General features: G+C 41.2%; 1 protein-coding gene across 2 annotated transcripts in view; it reads left to right on the top strand.

Moving 5' to 3' along the window:
* dpp3.L (dipeptidyl-peptidase 3 L homeolog) overlaps positions 1-20,354 on the top strand; it is a 58,192-nt gene that overhangs the window by 18,920 nt on the left and 18,918 nt on the right. The window contains 4 exon segments of one of the 2 annotated variants that reach the window (NM_001093187.1): positions 190-240; positions 12,606-12,902; positions 13,805-13,894; positions 14,234-14,371. In NM_001093187.1, coding sequence (NP_001086656.1) covers positions 12,630-12,902; positions 13,805-13,894; positions 14,234-14,371 — 501 coding nt within the window. In that variant the 5' untranslated portion in view covers positions 190-240; positions 12,606-12,629. 2 annotated transcript variants of the gene reach the window in all.

The raw sequence follows: 20,354 nt of genomic DNA, 5'->3' as shown, positions 1-20,354 counted from the left end.
TCTGTGCTGCCATTGGATAAGCGTAGGGACATGAATACTGCTCTCCGATTGGATGACCGCATTCCATTCTTAATTTAGTACCACTATCTGGGAATTTCATTGAATGGCATCGACTTTGCCCCTTCACTGAATGGGTAAGGGCAGGAGATACGTAGTACATGTGGGCGGAACCACAGCAGCGTGGTTGATGCTGTAACCCGGAAGTGTGATCGTTTCAATTTTTGTGAAAACCCGGAGCAGGTGAGGATATTATATTGTTCCTACTATTTGTCTCATTCGAATGAACAAGGATACCGGGTTAACCGTAAAAAAAATATTTTAAATTGTCTAATATTCACTTATTCAGTATCCCTGTATTTTCATTATATTTTCCCTCATCAAAATATACTGTGATTAACAGTGGCAATCCAGCAGTTAACGTTTATGGATGTGATAAAGGGCTAAATATTTAATTTTTTCAAAATACGTATGCAAAAAAATGACATATGCACTTAATACATCATTTTTGCACATAAACAGATGCCAAATTATCATCAAAAGATTTAGCTTAATAACCAGCCATATTGAATCCCATTTTTGCAACCCTAAGATCAAGCCAAATCAAAGCCTGATTTTGTTTTTACATGTTTGGGGATGGGGGGGGAGAATGCTTCATTGTGTACAAAAATTAGGTTTAGTCATTCAGAGCATTAAAGTCACAAGTGCAAATAGGAAAATAATGAAGGGCTGGCACATTCCAGAGCACACTCCACAATTGATGTAGTTAAAAAGGATTTTTTATAATGGCAAAAACATCACAGCAAAAGCCTTACGCGTTTCGTGCCATGGAGGCACTTAGTCATAGGCTAAACACACACTAAAACATACAGTCATATTTAAATGAAAGAGGGACAATTATAAATTACATTGTTGCTGTTCAACTGCTTTGATAATAACTTTTTGGCATATGTATATATTTCTATATACATATTCTATGTTTTTTCATTTTTGTACTTGAAAGTTGATATGTAAACTACTTGATGGATATACCTAATCTGTAACCATGCTGTGGATTGGCCTTTCTGGTCATTTTCTTAGCACTGCCCATATTCTTGATTGGCAGCTAAACACATGTGTTGATTGGTCCTTTTTCATTTAACTATGACTGTATGTCAGTGTTTGTTTAGCCTATGACTAAGTGGGCACGAAACGCGTAAGGCTTCTGCTGTGATGTTTTTGCCATAATAAAAATCCCTTTTAAAGGAGAAGGAAAGGTTAAAACTAAGTAAGCCTTATCAGAAAGGTCCATCTAAATATACCAGTAAACCCCCAAAGTAATGTTGCTCTGAGTCCCCTGTCAAAAGAAACACTGCATTTCTTTCCTTCTATTGTGTACACATGGGCTTCTGTATCAGACTTCCTGCCTTCGGCTTAAACCTCATTGCCCTGGGCAAGAGCATGCTCAGTTTGCTCCTCTCCCCCCACCCCTCCCTTCTCTACTGTAATCTGAGCCCAGAGCAGGGAGAGACTCAGGCAGGAAGTGATGTCACACCACATTAATACTGCAGCTCCTATTCTAAACAAACAGAGAGTTTCTAGAGCTTTTTACTCAGGTAAGGTAAAACATTCAAGAGAATAAATATATCATTCTAGCTTGCACTATTGTAGCTAATCTATTGGCAATAAAATGCCTCCGTAGCTTTCCTTCTCCTTTAACTACATCAATTGTGGAGTGTGGTCTGGAATGTGCCAGCCCTTCATTATTTTCCTATTTGCAACAAGTTGCCTCCCTGAGCTGAAAGTCTGGGGCTTGAGCACCTGGACCCCCCTTTTTTCTGGGTAAGTCAACCCCACCATTATTGTATTCGCCATTGAACATCCTTCTTACAAGTTTAAAGTCACAAGTGGGCTCATTTACATTCACAAGTGCAATGAACAAAGCTTAGCTCAATGCTTTTTAATGGAACAGTTCAGTTTATATATATTAATATTCAATTGTGGGGTATGTCTAATTCCTGCTAATTGAACTTACTGCTCCTAGCTTTCTGCATCTCACCATCCAACTCTGTTGCAAATCTTTGTATTACCATTGCCAATTATTCAATTGTGGGGTAGGTGTTAAAATGCATCAGTTTACATTTATCTAGCAATTTGTTGCTTGCTTTAGTGAATAGTTTGGTATGTCCATTTTATTGCTATTGATGTCTGTTAGATGACCAGACTCAGATATTCTTCTGTCTTTAACTTGTCTTAATTAATCAATTGCTGGCCCTCACCCATGTGACCCTCGTGCTGTATATCAGGACATTTACTCTAGGGGAAGCATGGCAGGGGTGAGCATGGCAGGAGAGCTATGGCAGATTTAACAACTTAAGTCCATCAAGTTAAAGTACAGAAAGTTTAAGTACAACATGTAGAGTTGGACAGCAGTTGGATCAGAGTTTGATTAGAATCTCCAAGCAAACATTGGACATCACTGCTCATCAATTCATCTATCAACAAGATAAACCGGATTATACTGTTTAACTATGTTTAATTTGATTGCCTTCTTTTTCTCTCTCTCCTCTATACTTCTGCATATATCCTCTGCACTCCAACATCCATCAAACTATCCTGAAATTGTAATCTCCTCTTCACTGCTCCCATCACCCTCTCTCAATCTAAGCACACTGTCTTGTATTGTTAAATCTATTATCCCCTCTCATCCCATCAAACAATACAATGCTCGCACTGTCAAATCTAGGTCACACCTTGTCTCACTCTAATTATTACTTTTACTTGCAGCTGGGGACATCTCCCCAAACCCTGGTCAGACTCACTCATTTGTACCCTCACTTATTCCTACTCTCAGGCATTCAAAAAGGTCTTTTCCAGTCTCTCAGACTTTACGCGCTTCTAATCCTGCAAACCTAATTCACATAAAGCCAGCACCCTCCCTGCCTTTCTCATGTGCCCTCTGGAATGCATGGTCAATCTGCAATAAACTAACAGCAGTCCATGACCTCTTTATATCTAAATCCCTTCACCTTCTTGCAATCACTGAAACATGGCTCTCCCCCTCAGACACTCTTTCACCTGCTGCCCTCTGCTATGGAGGCTTCTCACTTAGTCACACTCCTAGACCGGATGGCCGTCATGGCGGTGGGGTGGGATTTATTCTCTCCCCCAAGTGTAGGTTTCAAAATCTAACTACACCGACTTCTCTCTCCTTCACTTCTTTTGAAGTTCACAGCATACGTTTGTTTTCTCCAATCTCTCTGCGTGTTGCTGTCATATATCGCCCCCCTGGTCCCTACTCCACCTTCTTGGATCACTTTGCTGCCTGGCTTCCATACTTTCTCTCCAGTGAGACACCTGCTCTCATTTTAGGGGACTTCAACATCCCCATTGACAACTCTGCTTCTGCTGCCACTTCTAAACTTCTCTCTCTAACAGCTTCATTTGGTCTCTCTCAGTGGACCGACTCACCTACCCACATCGAGGGTCGTGCTCTTGACCTTATATTCTGCCACTCATGCTGCCCATCCAACTTAATCAACTCTCCCTACCCTCTGTCTGACCATCATCTACTCTCCTTTCAGATACTGCTTTCATCTGCACCTTCACAACCATCTCTCTCTACCCACACGTACAGAAACCTTAATGCCTTTGAACAATTATCAACAGTATCAGCACAATCCATATCTCATATTAATACTCTCTCCTGTCCCAATATGGCAGCTTCTCTCTACAGCGATGCCCTTTCAACAGCACTTGACTCCCTTGCACCTTCTACCACCCGTCACAGCCGGCCAGCTAAACCCCAACCCTGGCACACTAGTGTAACACCGTACCTCAGAAGATGTAGTAGATCAGCTGAGCGACGGTGGAGAAAGTCACAAACTGATCCTGACTTCATCCACTTCAAATTCATTCTCTCCTGCTATAATCGAGCTCTATCATTAGCCAAAGAACAATACTTCTCTTATCCAATATCTACTATGTCCTCCAAACCACAGCAGCTGTTTGCCACATTGAACTCACTCCTATGCCCCCCTCCACCTATTAATGTTACCGCCCAAGACCTTGCTCATTTCTTTAATGAAAAAATCGATCTCATTAGGCTGAGCATACCGTCCGACAACAATCTCAGACCAACGTGCAGTCCACTCACATCTACTTTGCACTCCTTCACCCCTGCAACTCTAGATGAAGTTAGCAAACTTCTAGCCTGCTCAAAACCCACCACCTGCTCCCTTGACCCCATACCCTCTCGCCTCCTCCACCCAATCTCTCATACACTCTCTCCTGCACTTACCCACCTATTTAATCTTTCACTCTCTACTGGTACCTTTCCATCATTATACAAACAAGCACTAATCTTTCCTATCCTCAAAAAACCTTCCCTTGATCCCAGCTCTCCCACTAACTATCGACCGGTCTCCCTTCTTCCATTCGCATCCAAATTACTAGAAAGGCTTGTTTACAAACGCATGATCCAGCATCTCACTCACAACTCCATCCTCAACCCCTTGCCATCTGGATTCCTCCCATCACACTCGACTGAAACTGCACTCACCAAAGTAAACAATGATCTTCTATTGGCAAAGTCTAAAGGTCACTAATCCATTCTAATCCTTCTAGATCTCTCTGCAGCCTTTGACACAGTTGACCACACACTCCTCCTTGACATTCTACACTCAGCTGGCATTCGGGACACTGCTCTTTAATGGTTTACATCTTATCTGTCTGACCGTTCCTTTAAAGTTTCCTTCTCTAACTCTACTTCTACTACTTTCCCACTCTCTGTTGGATTTCCTCAAGGCTCTGTTCTTGGCCCCCTGCTGTTTTCGCTCTATTCAACTTCCCTAGGAAAACTTATTCAGTCATTTGGACTTCAGTATCACCTTTATATGATGACACCGAACTCTACTTGTCTACTCCTGTCCTTTCCCAAGTCACAGACTGTCTCTCTGCTGTCTCCTCCTGGATGTCACAGCGCCACCTGAAACTGAACCTTTCTAAAACAGAACTCATTATATTTCCTCCAAGATCTTCCCCTGTCCCTCAGATATCACTCACCGTAAACAACACCACCTTTCATTCCACCATACAGGAACGCTGCCTAGGAGTTATCTTAGACTCTCATCTCTCTTTTTCACCACACATTCAAACACTTGCAAAATCTTGCCGTATTCAACTGCGCAACATTGCTCGAATACGACCATATCTCAGTTCAGAATCAACTAAAACACTGATTCAGTCTCTCATCATCTCCCGCCTTGATTACTGCAACTTACTCCTCACAGGTATTCCAACAAGTCACCTTTCACAACTCCAATCTGTTCTAAACACGGCCGCTAGACTCATTCATCTAGCTCGCCGCTCAACATCAGCTGCTCCCATATGTATGTCCCTTCACTGGCTCCCAATCTCTTCTAGAATCAAATTCAAATTACTTACACTCACATTCAAGGCCCTTAATAAAGAAACCCCTCCCTATATTTCATCTCTAATCTCCAAATACACTCCTTCACGAAACCTACGCTCTGCTTCTGATCTTCGCCTCACTTCTCCTCTGATCACTTCTGCCCATTCTCGTCTACAAGACTTCTCTCGGGCTTCTGCTTTTCTCTGGAACTCTCTGCCACAAGCTGTCAGACTTTCTCCTTATTTCCAAATTTTCAAGCGCTCCTTAAAGACCCATCTGTTTAAAGAGGCTTATTCGATGTACCTTAATTAATCATTGCTGTATCAAAAATGACAAAATGTTTATATAATTCTAATGTCTCAATTGTACCCTAACCTTTTAGTTTGTAAACTCTAATCTCTAGGTCCTTCTAACCCTATTGTATTCTGTAATCCTTGTTTGTTATCCACCATTTATTCCCTGTTTGCTATAACTGCAGTAAAGCACCGCATATCTTGACAGCGCTATATAAATAAATGATGATGATGATGTGCAAAGTAAAAAAAAAAGATACAGTTAGTCAGCCAAAAATGTAATCTATAAAGGCTGAAGTGAGTGGATGTCTAACAGAACAGAACACTACTTCCCTAACTGAGTTAGTCAGCGACTTTAATGGGGGCCATGTGGGACATAACTGTTCAGTGTGCTTGCAAATGATCCTCAGCATTCAGCTCAGATTCAAAAGCAACATTTATGACCCATGTGACCCACCTCAAGTCACTGATTGGTTGCCAGGTAGTAATCGGTGCGATCCAAGGAAGCTGCAAAGCAGAATGTAGTGTTCTGGCTATTATAGTTACAACGTTACATAGTTAAATTGGGTTGAAAAAGACAAAGTCCATCACGTTTAACCCCTCCAAATGAAAACCCAGCATCCATACATACCCCTCCGTACTTTTTACACATAAATTATATATACCCATATCTATACTAACTATAGAGTTTAGTATCACAATAGCCTTTGATATTAACTCTTAACTCTTAAAGGCATTAACAGAATCAGCATCACAACATCACCCGGCAGTGCATTCCACAACCTCACTATCCTCACTGTGAAGAACCACCTAAGTTGCTTCAAATAAAAGTTCTTCTCCTCTAGTCTAAAGGGGTGGGCTCTGGTACACTGATCCTCTTTATGGGTAAAAAGTTCCCCTGCTATTTGTCTATAATGTCCTCTAATGTACTTGTAAAGTGTAATCATGTCCCCTCGCAATCGCCTTTTTTCCAGAGAAAACAACCCCAACCTTGACAGTCTACCCTTATAATTTAAGTCTTCCATCACTCTAACCAGTCTAGTTGCACGTCTCTGCACTCTCTCCAGCTCATTTATATCCCTTTTAAGGACTGGAGTCCAAACCTGCACTGCATACTCCAGATGAGGCCTTACCAGGGACATATAAAGAAGCATAATCATGTTTTCATCCCTTGAGTTAATGCCCTTAAAGTGGACCCGTCACCCAAAAAAATTATTCCAAATCCTATTTTATCACATTAGTCAAGCAAAATGAACTTTAATTACACTTTATAAATTATTTGAATCTTGTTTCCTTCAGTCTGGGAATTCATAATTATAACCAGCAGGCAGCAGCCATTTTGTGGACACTGTTATTAAGACAAGTCTTGTATCGTCTCAGAATCTTGTTTGTGCACCAGAATGGAGGACCCGATGTCCATCCCCATGTCCTGGTTACACAATTAAATGGTTAAGAGAACTGGGGGAATGTGGGGAGAGCAGTGACATCTAGGAAGTGCTGAATGGAAAGTGAAAGCAATTGTCTGCCCCGCCTCTATGCCTAGGCATAGAGGCGGGGCAGACAATATTTGATGGACAGCTGAGATTTTTAAATGAGTTTACAACAGCTATGAATGCTTTAATAAAAAATAGAAATTGGATTTCATGTTTAATTTGAAAAGGACTTTTATCATACAGATTTTTGTGTCTGGGTGACGGGTCCACTTTAACATAGTTGGTTGCATAGTTATTATATTAGACTTCCTATCTATTTACAAAGTTTTTATTTTTATACTGAACAATTCCTTTAAAACCGTTACAGAGATAGTGGTGATAATAATCTGTGTGGGTAGGGACAATTGTATCAGTGGGCTTAAAGAAGAAAAAGAAAGAAATAAAATCCCTCTAGTCTTATTATTACTTGCATATATCCAAATATCCAAATTGTACAATAAATATATATTCAAATGATAGATAAGGGTCAAGTATGATCACTTAACCCTAATATAATCTTGATAACAAACAATTGCTTATAATTTATTATATTTAGTGTGGGAATTAGAGCTGTGTGATTATTTATCTGAATACAGTAGAACCCCCATTTTATGTTTTTAAGGGGTCCAGAAATAATGGTGTAAAATCCTAGAAAATGTAAAATCAGGAAAGTGCATCATGCATTATTTATTGGTGGGACTCCAATATGAAAAATTAGGGGAAACTTAAAATCAGGGTAGGTTTCACTGTACCTATTTATTGCACAAGTCACTTTCAGTTCTAATGAATTGCAGCATGTAGGTGTAATGATACATAAAGTGTGTAATCCAGTATTTGGCACTTTAAAGGGGACCTGTCACTTGAAAAAAATATTCCAAATCCTATTATATCAAGTTAGTCAAGCAAAATAAACGTTAATTACACAATATATATGATTTGAATCTTGTGTTCTTCAGTTTGGATATTTATAATTATAGCAAACAGGCAGGCGCCATTTTGTGGACATGGTTATTAAGGTAAGCCTTGCATCATCTCAAAATCTTGTTTGTGCACCAGAATGGGGGACCTGATGCCAATCCCCATGCACTGGTTACACAACTACATGGTAAAGAGAGTGGGTGAATGTGGGGAGTGCAGTGACATCTACTAAGTGCTGAATGGAAAGTGAAGGTAATTGCTTACCTTGCCTCTATGTCTAAAGGTGGCCATAGACTCAAAAATCCGCTCTTTTGGCGACATCGCCAAACGAGCGGATCTTTCCCCGATATGCCACTAAACTGCGTGGCTATATCGGGGGTAATTCGAGCTTTGGCCGAACGATCGAATTACGATGCGCCAAGCGGCTCCGATGGGTCGGTCGGGTAAAAATCCAACCTTCCCGATCGATATCGTGGCCAGATATCGATCGGGAAGACCCGTCAGAAGCCCCCATACACTGGCAGATAAGCTGTCAAATCGGTCCAAACGACCGATATCGGCAGCTTTATCTGCCCGTGTATGGCCACCTTATGGCATAGAGGGGCAGACAATATTTGATTGACAGCTGTGAATTTTAAATGAGTTTACAACTATGAATGGTAATAAACAAAAAGAATTTGGATTTAATTTTTAATTTGAAAGGGACTTTTATTATACTGTTTTTTATGTAAGGGCGGCAGGTCCACTTCAAACCTAGCACTGGTTATTTTAATTACCCCTATAAATCACTGATTTTGTCATTGCAACAAGTTTAACAAGTAACTGAAATTAGGTTACAGCACTATGCAATTTCAGCACTAAACTTTGCATTGATTTATGTTTACATTTATTTATATTTAAAATTATAATTTGTTTTTAAACAATGTTTAGAGCCTTTCACTTATTTACAATTGCCGAGGTTATCCTGGAGGTACAGTACTGGTAATACCGCTTGTAATTGTAATTTCTTGTAATCCTTTTAGCAGTTTTTGAAAAACCTTTTAAAATCCACAAACTTTATTAATTCTATTCCCTTCTCTCTATTTCCAAGGTGCCTTGGCTTTGTGGTTTTATAGGTAAGATAGCTCTTTTTTGATAGTCAAGGTAACGTATGAGACCACAGCCCCTGGCATCCTGACATTTCTCCTACTTTGTGGTATCCCTAGTCTACTCTAGACAAAGAATTAAGTTAGCAATGCTCTGTGGTATCTCCACTCCACTGAATTTTAATTTTCCACATCTTTTTCTTACTGATTAATAGGTGTGTCATCTTGATAACAAAGAATTGCATACTGTATCTTGGATATTTACTGTGGGAATTACGGTTTATGTGTGGTTATTATTTGAATGACTGTTTATTGCACAGGTCACTTTTAGTCCTAATAAATTGTAAGAGGGAGGTGTAATGAGACATAAGGTGTGTAATCCAGTATTTGGCACTTTAAACATAACACTGGTTATTTTAATTACCCTGTGAAATAATTTTATAGCTCAAGTCACTATGAGCACTAAAATTTGCATGTGTGCATTGATTGATCGTTAAACCAGCATTGACACAAATCAGCAAATAGCAATAACACTAGAGGGGTTTCTTTCTTATTTTTCTTTTTTTGAACCACTTGATAGAGCTTACAGAGCATAGAGATAACATGGTGACTGAAAGCAGTGTTCTCCCCAGAAAAAAATTGTGGCAGTATAAAATTGGGCTGGGTAGGGGAGAAAAAAGTGTCTCCATGACAACTCTGGCTCTGAAAAAATAGTTTTTACAAACTCTATAGGACTGTATTTGCTAAAGTGCTACCGATGTCTGTATGAAAATTAATTTTTTTGTGCCTGATTTGCAAATGGTGGAGGTATGCACCCAGCTAAAACAGCCAGGGGAGAAAGCTAACCAAAGAAGAACTGCCTAAAAACACATGGAGGATTCTCCGCCCAAAAACTGTTTTGTTTTTTTGTTTCACTTAATGAAAGAAAATGCAATGCTAAGCAACTTTTCAGTGACATCCTGCCGGCGATTTAAACTCTAGCCGGCAGGAAGGCAAGTGAGGCAGTTCGGGGAGATTAGTCGCCCCGAAGAAGAGGAGATTTGTCGCTGGGCGACTAATCACCCGAAATCTGAGCGTGTGTCTCTGCCTTTAGGCATGGGCATTCAAGTGCCTAATGGTAAATATGGCCCTGATTATAGGGGTCCTTTATATTTGTCGACCAGTGTGCAAATCACACTTTTTTTTTTCCCCAGTGAGCTGCATCTAAAACTACTTTCATTAAATGTACCTGCACCCAGATACACTCTGCGCAATTCCATAGTATCACTCAGATCAGTGATCAGTTCATCACGCATTCCGTTCTGAACTGAGCACTCTGTACCTTTTGATACACATAGCTGTTAAAACCCTGGAGCCACCACCACCTCCTGACCAGATGGCAGCTCCAGGGTTACCTCAGCACGTTGCATCAATTGCAACAGTGCAATTGTGCCTTACAGATGCCACACCAAACACCAGCACACACGTAGTTGCACCGTACACGGCACTCAAGTATTACACGCAAATGCACATGACTGTAGAGCTTGTATCTACAACGGGAAAAAAACTGTGGTATTCTTATTATTAACATGTATTTATAGCGCCAACATATTTCTCAGCGCTGGTGTTAGAAATGTATGCCCTCCATAAGATATGATATAGTGGGGTGCTGCAGGAGATACAAATATGTCACAAGCCCTGGCTGCGATCTACACTCTGGTAACACTATGGTTCCTTTTGTATTAATAACTCCCACTCTCACTCCATGTTCAGCTTGTACTTGTCATGCTATAAAGCAGTGTTCTTTACCCAGAGCAGAAAATATGGGAATGATACCTAATGCCTTGTTAATAATGACAAATTCCGTATTTTAGCATGTGGTTGGGCTAATGCTTGATCATGTCATTATGACATATCTTAGAATAATTTTTAATAGGGATGCATCGAATCCAGGATTAGGTTCGGGATTAGCCAGGATTCTGCCTTTTTCAGCAGGATTCAGATTCGGCCTAATCCTTCTGCCCGGCTGAACCGAATCCGAATCCTAATTTGCAAATGCAAATTAGTGGTGGGGAGGGAATTGTCACAGTTGTTCAGGTCCATATAGTCAAATTACTTCAGATTCAGTTTAGCTCAGCATCGAACTGGGTGTCTGAGGCCAACCGGGGGGGCTGCTGCAGAATCCAGAATGCTCAGGCCTGGGGTTTTCCAGATAAGGGGTCTTTCTGTAATTTGGCTCCCCATACCTTAAGTCTACTAAATAATCATTTAGACATGCATTAAATCCAATAGGATTGTTTGCCTCCATTAAGGATTGATTATATAGTTGTTGAGATCGAGTACAATGTACTGTTTTATTATTACAGAGAAGGATAATCTTTTCTAAAAAATTAAATTATTTGTCTATGGGAGATGGCCTTCCCATAATTTGGAGCTTTCCGGATAACAAGTTTCTGGATAATGGATCTCATTCCTGTACTTTGTACTTGATTGTTATTAGCCTGCATGTATCCATATTGTTAGCAAAATAAGCATCCAAAAGACACTTGTTACTGCTGCTGCTGCAGTCTACACAGGCCTGTCAAAAAAGGGCCAAAAATGCTGGAATATAGCCCCCAACTCCAAAGGGCACCCAAATCAAAAGTCCAAAAATATATTCCCAGTCAATACTCTCAAAGTTAAAAAATCACTCTTTATTTAGCATAAATGTTAAAAAGTAGGCATACAGACCAATTGATGCTCCGCCTTACGCGTTTCGCACCCACAGGCACTTAATACTCTCAAAGTTAAAAAATCACTCTTTATTTAGCATAAATATTAAAAAGTAGGCATACAGACCAATTGATGCTCCGCCTTACGCGTTTCGCACCCACAGGCACTTATTCATATTAAAAAGTAGGCATACAGACCAATTGATGCTCCGCCTTGCGCGTTTCGCACCCACAGGCACTTATTCATATGAATAAGTGCCTGTGGGTGCGAAACGCGTAAGGCGGAGCATCAATTGGTCTGTATGCCTACTTTTTAATATTTATGCTAAATAAAGAGTGATTTTTTAACTTTGAGAGTATTGACTGGGAATATATTTTTGGACTTTTGAGCAAAATAAGCATGTTGGGTTTATTTAGTGTTTAATTTTTTTTTTGTTAGAAGATGGAGATTCAAATGATGGAATAATTTCTGGATAGCGGGTTCCCTACCTGTACAAAGTACTGTTTTATTATCACAGAGGAAAAGGAAATAAATGTAACAAATTTGAATTATTTGCTTGAAATTGTCTCAATGGGTGATGGTTTTACCATAATTCGAGCTTTTTGATTAATAGATAAGGGATTGCATACAATTGACTAAATATAAATAAAACATTTCTTCAAGAATTCTACAGTTTCAGCAAGTAACATCATAATACAGCAGTTTGGCATATTTGTGTTGTATAAATTAAAAGAAAGTTATTTCCTTTATTCTTCAGATTTGAAATTCTCTTGCTGTGAACATGGTCGCCCCATCTCAGTATATCCTACCTAACGATCTTCCGGTTGCTCTGCTTGACTGCAGTGAGGCCTTTCTATTGTTATCAGCCGAGGAGAAGCTGTACACCCACTATCTGTCTCGTGCATCGTTTTATGGGGGGTTGATTGTCCTGTTTCAGACCTCCCCTGAATCTCCAGCCATATACATCCTGCTGAACAGACTTTTCAGGAGTCAAGAGCCTGGTGAACTGAAGGATGTTGCTGTGGGCCAGGGTCTAAATGAGGATGAATACCAGGTAAAATGCATAGGGAGGGTTCTATAAATGTCTTTGCATCACCAGAAACATCTTTTCACCCTTCTTTCACAAACACAATTTACTGTTACATGCATTACTTTATTTTCTTACCCCTTACATCAAAAGCACTTACACCCTGCTCCATTTCTGAACCCTCTCCATCATACATGATCACTATTCCCATTCCCTAACCTTTCCATTACACACATCATCCAAACTCTCCTCCCCTTCTCATACAGTAATTGTCCATCACACTCACTGCTCCCTTTCTTCTGCTTTCCATTGCGTGTATTGCTCCATTTTCTATCCCATTCCCAACCCTGCCCATGATGCACACTTCTCCCTTTTTCAGACTTCTCCATTAGATGCAGTTCTCCCCTTTCTAACTTCTCTATAACACTGCATTTCTTGCCAGCCATTTTAATCATATATTTCTCCTCTTCACAATCCTCTACATTCACACACTCATCCCTTTCTCAGTGCTCTCCATGTCGTACCCTGTGCCATGTTGTAAGTTTTCTCCACCTGTCATATGCATTGCATATAAATTGCATCTATTTGCTTTATGTTTATTCTGATTTTATAAAGCAAAATATAAATCACAAGTCTCTGTGGTAGAATTTATAGTTATAGTTATATTATAGTTATTTTTTCCCCTTTCTTATTTGAAATGTTCAATTTAAAATTTGGAAATGTTATTGTTAATTTGTCATGATTCCCAGTAGTCTGTAGATATATATTTGATATTGAACAGGATGACTGAGATTAATTAGGGGATTTCAATGGAGGGAAAAAGAAATTTGTAACATTGTGAAGTGTATCATGTATTAACTACTGAATAAATGCAAATATGCTAAGGGGACTGCATTCCCATTAACCTTTATCTTTCTTTTACCTTGCAGGCTTTCCTAGTTTATGCCACTGGTTTTTTTGCCAACATGGGTAACTACAAATCATTCGGGGACACAAAATTTGTGCCTAATGTACCCAGGGTATGTCATTCAACTCATTGTCTCCAGAACTCTTCTAATTAGCTGAATCTTGGATTTACTTCAATCCTGAGCCTTTTTCAGCAGGATGCAGCCAAATCCAAGCACCTGGCCAGACTGAATCCGAAAAACTGAATCTGAGAATTACAAAAAGATTTTTGCATGCTCTGCACACTGATCCCCCCCATATGCAAATTTTGATTCATTTTGGGATAAGTCCGAATTTCTCATGAAAAATTCATAATTTAGACAAATCCAAAAAAAGCTGACATTCATGCAGCCCTAGCACTCATATCACATTTGAGGGATTTAAAAACTAATTGGAGAATTTTTTTGGAACAGGAGAAATTAGAAAAGCTCGTGCGTGCAAGTAATGCTTTTGCCAAAGATCCTGAAGGAATGGATTCATTGTGGAGAATGGTTTCAGATCGCATGTATTCCCTGGAGCCATCAGAAAGGCAGCTGGGACTGGGCGACCAAGTAAGTTTTAGAATGGGTCACTTTCACTGTGATTTGCCTGTGTAAAATAAGGAATTAAGTATATACATAATTTCCTTAGTATGACATGTCAATCCACTGTTAATACATGTTTTGGATAACCTTGTATTTGTACATTTAATGTAGTACTGTAAATCTGTCCTCATATACCAGAACCAGAAGACATTTCTAATTTAAAACTTGAGTATGCACACTGCAATAAAGATTTGCTTAGTCTGGCTCATCATATTTAAAGAGGTAGTTCACCTTTATATTAACTGTTCTAATATGTTATATACTTTTCAATTGTTCTTCATTTTTAATTGTATGTTATTATTTGCCTTTTCCAATGGGGTTATGACCAGGGGCGATCTGCACGCTGCTGCCGCCTGAGGCAGCAACCCTGAAGCCGCCCCCCCTCTCCCGCTTCGCGCTTAAAAGTTTAGCGCCGGAGCGGGTCAAAGGGGGCTGCATCGATAGCGCAGTGAGCGCGTACTGCGCTTTCTGCACTAGGAGAGCCGAATTTCCCGTTCAAAACCGGAAAATCGGCTCTTAAAGTTACAGGAGGCGGCTTTTTGCCGCCCCTTGTAGCTGGCCGTTCACTGCGCCTGAGGCAAGGTGCTCACCTTGCCTCATGGCAGGAACGGCGCTGGTTATGTCCCCAGCTGTTCCGTGAGGCAGCGGTTTTATTGTTATTTTTATTTTTAATGCTTGCCTTTATTTTCAAGTATACTCCTGTTTATCTTCCAGTGTCTAAGTCTAACCACTGTCTGGTTGCTAGGACAATTGGAACATAGCAACCAGATAGCTGCTGAAATTCCAAACTGCAGAGCTGCTGAAAAAAAATGGTTTTACTGGTCTGTTAAAGGGGTGGTTCACCTTTAAGTTAACTTTTGGGATGTTATAGAAAGGGCAATTCTAAGCAACTTTTCAATTGGTCTTTATTTGTTATTGTTTGCAGTTTTTTTTTTTATATATATATATTCTTTATTTTCCGTTTTTGAAAGACAAAATACACACAATAAACAGCAAGACTGACATGGAAGAGTTACATGCATACATATCCTGAGAGTATCATTCATGGATTATCACATGTTGCAGGGTAAAAATCGAAGTGTAGTCTTAGTCACTTATACAATTTCCATAGCAATGAGTACAGTAAGTTTTAACCAAATACCTCAAAGTAGAGTCATGTATGCACGCTATACATCAATAACAAGGGGAGGGGGGGACACACTTCCAATGCAATACCATTAATTCCCCTCTCAGCAAACGAGGGGGGAGTACTAAACCCGAGTATGTAACATCCTATGAGTTGTCTCAAGGTCACCCTGAGCTGTCTTGGACATACAGTTAGAGGGACAGAGAAACAGATTACACATTCAACTGACAAGCATAGTAGTATAATCAGGGGATTCTCTAAAGACGACCCACGTCGACCATGTGCGGACAAAATTGTCCTGTGTTTTGTTGGAATAAGAGAGCAATTCTTCATTGCGCATGATAGAATTAAGTTCCTTTATCCAGTCTCCTACGGGCGGAGTAACACTTTGTTTCCAATATCTGGGAATAACTGATCTTGCCGCCGTTAGGGCGAAAGCAACCAATGCCTTCCGCACAATAATGGTTTGTGGAGGAGGTATTGATAAGAGTGCCATCCCAGGGTCAATGGGGAGGTCTATAGCCGTCACTTTAGATATACATTTTATTATAGCGACCCAGTAGGTTCGAATCATAGGACACTCCCACCACATATGCAGCATATCACCCTTGTGTAAATTACACCTCCAGCATTTGTTAGAGGAGTTTGGGAACATCTTATGAAGGACCACCGGGTACCGATACCATCGGGACAAAATTTTATAATTCGTCTCTTGCGCTTTACAGGCTGTTGCCATTGTATGTGTTAGCTTAAAGCTTACATCCCACTCTTTCTCGGTAATGTTGCGTTTGATATCATCTGCCCATTTCGTAGTGTAACCAGGTAACTGTAACTGTTTAAGATTGCGAATGATATTGTAAAGCTGCGAAATGGTATGTTGTGGTGGGGCCTTAGCTAGACATAGATCATCAAATGGCGTTGTATCCGTTAACAACTTGACCTTTTCAAAGTGTGTTTGGAACCAATGTACTAACTGGTGATGCATAAATTGAAAGGAGAAAGAGTTCCCTGGCTCAGCAACAATAGCGTGAAGGGGGGCTATGCCATTAGAACTTCTGACAGAAGTAAATGTCAAAGTGTCACGCCCACGTTTATGTAAAAACCCCTTACTTAAAGTACCTGGAGGAAAACTAGGATTACCAATCAGCGGGGTCATGGGTCCTGGGTTACTGGAGACGGTGATTGATCTGGATAAGTTATCCCACATAGAGAGCGTAAGTTGTGTAACTAGGGGGAGCAGTTGTCTATTGAGTCTGTCAGATATTTTCAGCCAAGGAAGCGCCGTTATGGGCTGCTTCATCTGGTTTTGTTCAAGCTGTACCCATAATTTGCAAGTGGCGTGATGGAAGCAATCCACTATACGCTGGCAATTGGCCGCCTGGCAATAAGTTTGCAGATCTGGGAGCCCTAAGCCTCCTTTCCGTTTGTGGGTAAATAGAATAGACCGTTTCAGTCTCGGCGATTTGTTGTCCCAAACAAATCGTATCAAAATTGTATTGACCTTCTGGATCATCCCTGGGGGCAGTTGATGAGGTATGGTCTGGAAGTAATATAAGTATTTTGGCAAAATAACCATTTTTATTGCATTGATCCTTCCAGTGCTTGAATTGGGAACAAAAAGGTAAAGGGATGGTGGGGTGTGCCGTGTGTAGCCCTGCCCACTGAAGAAAGGTACGAGAGCGAAGAAGTGTCGGCGCGCGCAGCGCGCCAAATTTTTTTAGGCCAAGCCCCTTTTATGGCCACGCCCACACTAGCACAGGATATAAATCAGGACTAAATCAGTATTAGCATGTACCCCCAGAACCCATAGCACAGAGGCAATATCACGTATAAATACCCCCAAAAGTCATAGAGGGTGTCACAGTGGCAATATCTATAAATACCCCAGAAATCATAGCAGTGACTGATTTACAGAAGGCATGGAAAGATTTAAAAGTCAATAAATGTGTGGAAGAAATGATTTAAGGGAAGAGTTAGGGGGCAAAGTGCCAGCAGGCAGTACAAGTAATAAAAACTGCTTACAATTATACTGCTGCACTTATCAGTTCAGGGGGGAGAGGGGGAATCTGCAGAGTAGCCCTGCCAGACACCAATTTCTATTAGCCAAATTCCAGGAGTCCAGTGCAAAGAATCTGCTTTCCAACCCCTTCCCAACAGTTAGTGTGTGGGCGGGAGATTCGAATATTGTGATTGTCACCTATGCATGCTTCATATATACAATACAAAGAAGCTTTAAAACAGGGCAAACATTTTTAAGGACTTTATGTATGATGGTTGCTACGGCCAAAATTACCCTAGCGTCCATGCATTGCTTTGAATAAGCAACTGGAGTCTATAGTAACATTGGGATAATAGTCTCTGGGAAGGGAGTGTGACTGTGGGATAGCAGGTATAGTAGGGAGAGATGGTGTCTATAGTAACAGTGGGATAATAGTCTCTGGGAAGGGAGTGTGACTGTGGGATAGCAGGTATAGTAGGGAGAGATGGAGCCCAACAGATGAAAAAGATTGAAACAGATCCTAGGAATAGTTCTTTGACAACAAATAAAGAAGTATTTCTCCTAATTGTTATAAATAAGATGTCTATGCCATTGCCAAGTTAGATTATCCCACAATCCAAATGACAAACCAAATAATATTATACATATTAATGGGCACAAAGCAGACCAGGGCATAGGGTCACAACCATGTATATAGACATAAAAACGATATATATGTAAATAAAATACTCAACATCCTACTCACTTCCTTGGTTGTTTTCTGCTTTTCTTTTCTTCTGTTTGCTTGTCTTTCTCTCCTGCTTTGCTTCACTACCTCTCTGTATTTTTCTCCCTGTTACAGCATTTCTTCTGTGCTGTTTTGCTTTTTATTCTGCTCCTACTTTTTTTTTTAACCATTGTGCTACCACTTTCCTTCCTCTTCCCAGGCTTCCTTTTGCCCTTACATGAATCATCCATTCTCCCCTTAAATATTCTGTTGATCTGCACCTTTCTGGCAGTGTTTTCAAATGGGTGCTCCATCCTGTGCAGAGATATGCCCCAGCGCACAACTCTAACAGGCAGCTGCTAACAGACATGTCCAGCCCACAGGAAAGAGCCTGATGCGCGCCAGCTTTGAAGCAATTCAAATACACTGCACAAGAGTTGCCAAACAGTTCCGCCTGGGAGTCCTCCGCACTGGCGCCAAAAAAAATAGCCGTTTGTGCAGACAATCAAACGGCGCGCCGTGAAGAACCTGATGCTCCGTACAGAATTTGACTCCTTTGCTGGGGTGCGGGCCCCATACGCTAATGGTCCCACTGCTCCGAGGACTTGGCAGAGCCGCAGAGGCAACCAAATTTGCAGAGATCCGGGAGTGAGGTGGGCTCCTACGTCCAGCCTAGCGTGCGTGTGTGCGTGGTGCCCCCATTTGCGCCGCCCCTCTAGCCCTGCTCAGCCCGCCCTCCCTGTCCTGCTCAGCCCGCCCTCCCTGTCCTGCTCAGCCTAGCCAGCCCAACGGACGGAGACGGAGGCGGAGCTAAAAAAAAAAAAAAAAAGCTCTGTGTGGCCCGGGGAAAGCTCCGGTATTCAAAAACGTGCCATCCCGCCTAACGGGATGACAATTACTGTGAAAAAAGAAGTGGCGGGATTCCATCCCGCCGCATCCCGCCCCAATTCAAGCACTGGATCCTTCCATACCATGACAGGTGCAACAACCCCCAAGAACTAATATCCTGTTTCAATTGGGCTAACAATGTATTGTAATTCAATGTTGCCGTCTGGCTCAGATCTCTGGGGATTTGAATGCCAAGGTATTTAAGCGAATGAGACTGCCAGGAAAACGGAAAGTTCTCCTGTATTCGCCGGGCTTCTCCTGGGGTCAACGAAATATCTAAAGCTTCAGATTTTGTGACATTTACTTTAAAGTTACTGAACTTCCCAAAATTAACCAATTCCGCAAGTAAGGGCGGAGTGGATAAGAATGGAGATTTAAGAAATATTAAGAGGTCATCTGCGAATGCGGCAGTCTTGACCTCCTGGCCCGCAATTGTGGGCCCCAAGATCAGCTGATTCGATCTAATCGCTTGTAAAAGGTGTTCCATCGCCAAAATGTATAACAATGGAGATAAGGGACACCCCTGACGTGTCCCGTTCGCTAAGCTAAACGGTTCAGACAGGATCCCGTTGATTCTAATCCTAGCAGTGGGAACAGTATAAAGGGCCACTACCTTAGATATAAACCGCTCACCCCATCCCACCTGCAGCATTGCCGCTTCAAGGAAGGCCCAACTCACCCTATCGAAGGCCTTCTCTGCGTCTAATGACAATAAGAGCACCGGGGTTTTCCCCGTTTGAACAGTCTGTATAAGAGAGAAGACCTTCAAGGTATTATCTCTCGCTTCCCTCCCGGGCACAAAACCCACCTGATCTGGGTGTATCAAATCACTCAACAACGGCTTAATTCTGTTACCCAACAGTTTTGCGTACAATTTGGTATCTACGTTCAACAACGAAATGGGTCTATAGCTGGTACAGTTCTTCGGGTCTTTGCCCGGTTTTAAAATTAAGGTGATGGTAGCTTCCAAGAATGCCGGGGAGGGAGGCGAGAGATCTGAGATAGAGTTATAAGCCGCTAGCATTACGGGAGCCAAATTCCCTCCCAGGGATTTGTATATTCCCACTGAGAAACCATCAGGACCCCGGGCTCTTTCCGCTCGGAGTTGTGGCAATGGCTGCCTTAAGTTCCTCTGCTGTAAAAGGCTGGGCTAACGCTTCCTGCAGGGACGGGTCGTGATTCGTTATGCGAGATGAGTTTTTGATATAATCCAACATTTGTGGGGAAAAGT

Source organism: Xenopus laevis, chromosome 4L (assembly GCF_017654675.1).
Source record: "Xenopus laevis strain J_2021 chromosome 4L, Xenopus_laevis_v10.1, whole genome shotgun sequence".
Lineage (NCBI taxonomy): Eukaryota > Metazoa > Chordata > Amphibia > Anura > Pipidae > Xenopus > Xenopus laevis.
This window is presented reverse-complemented; position numbering and strand designations above follow the sequence as displayed.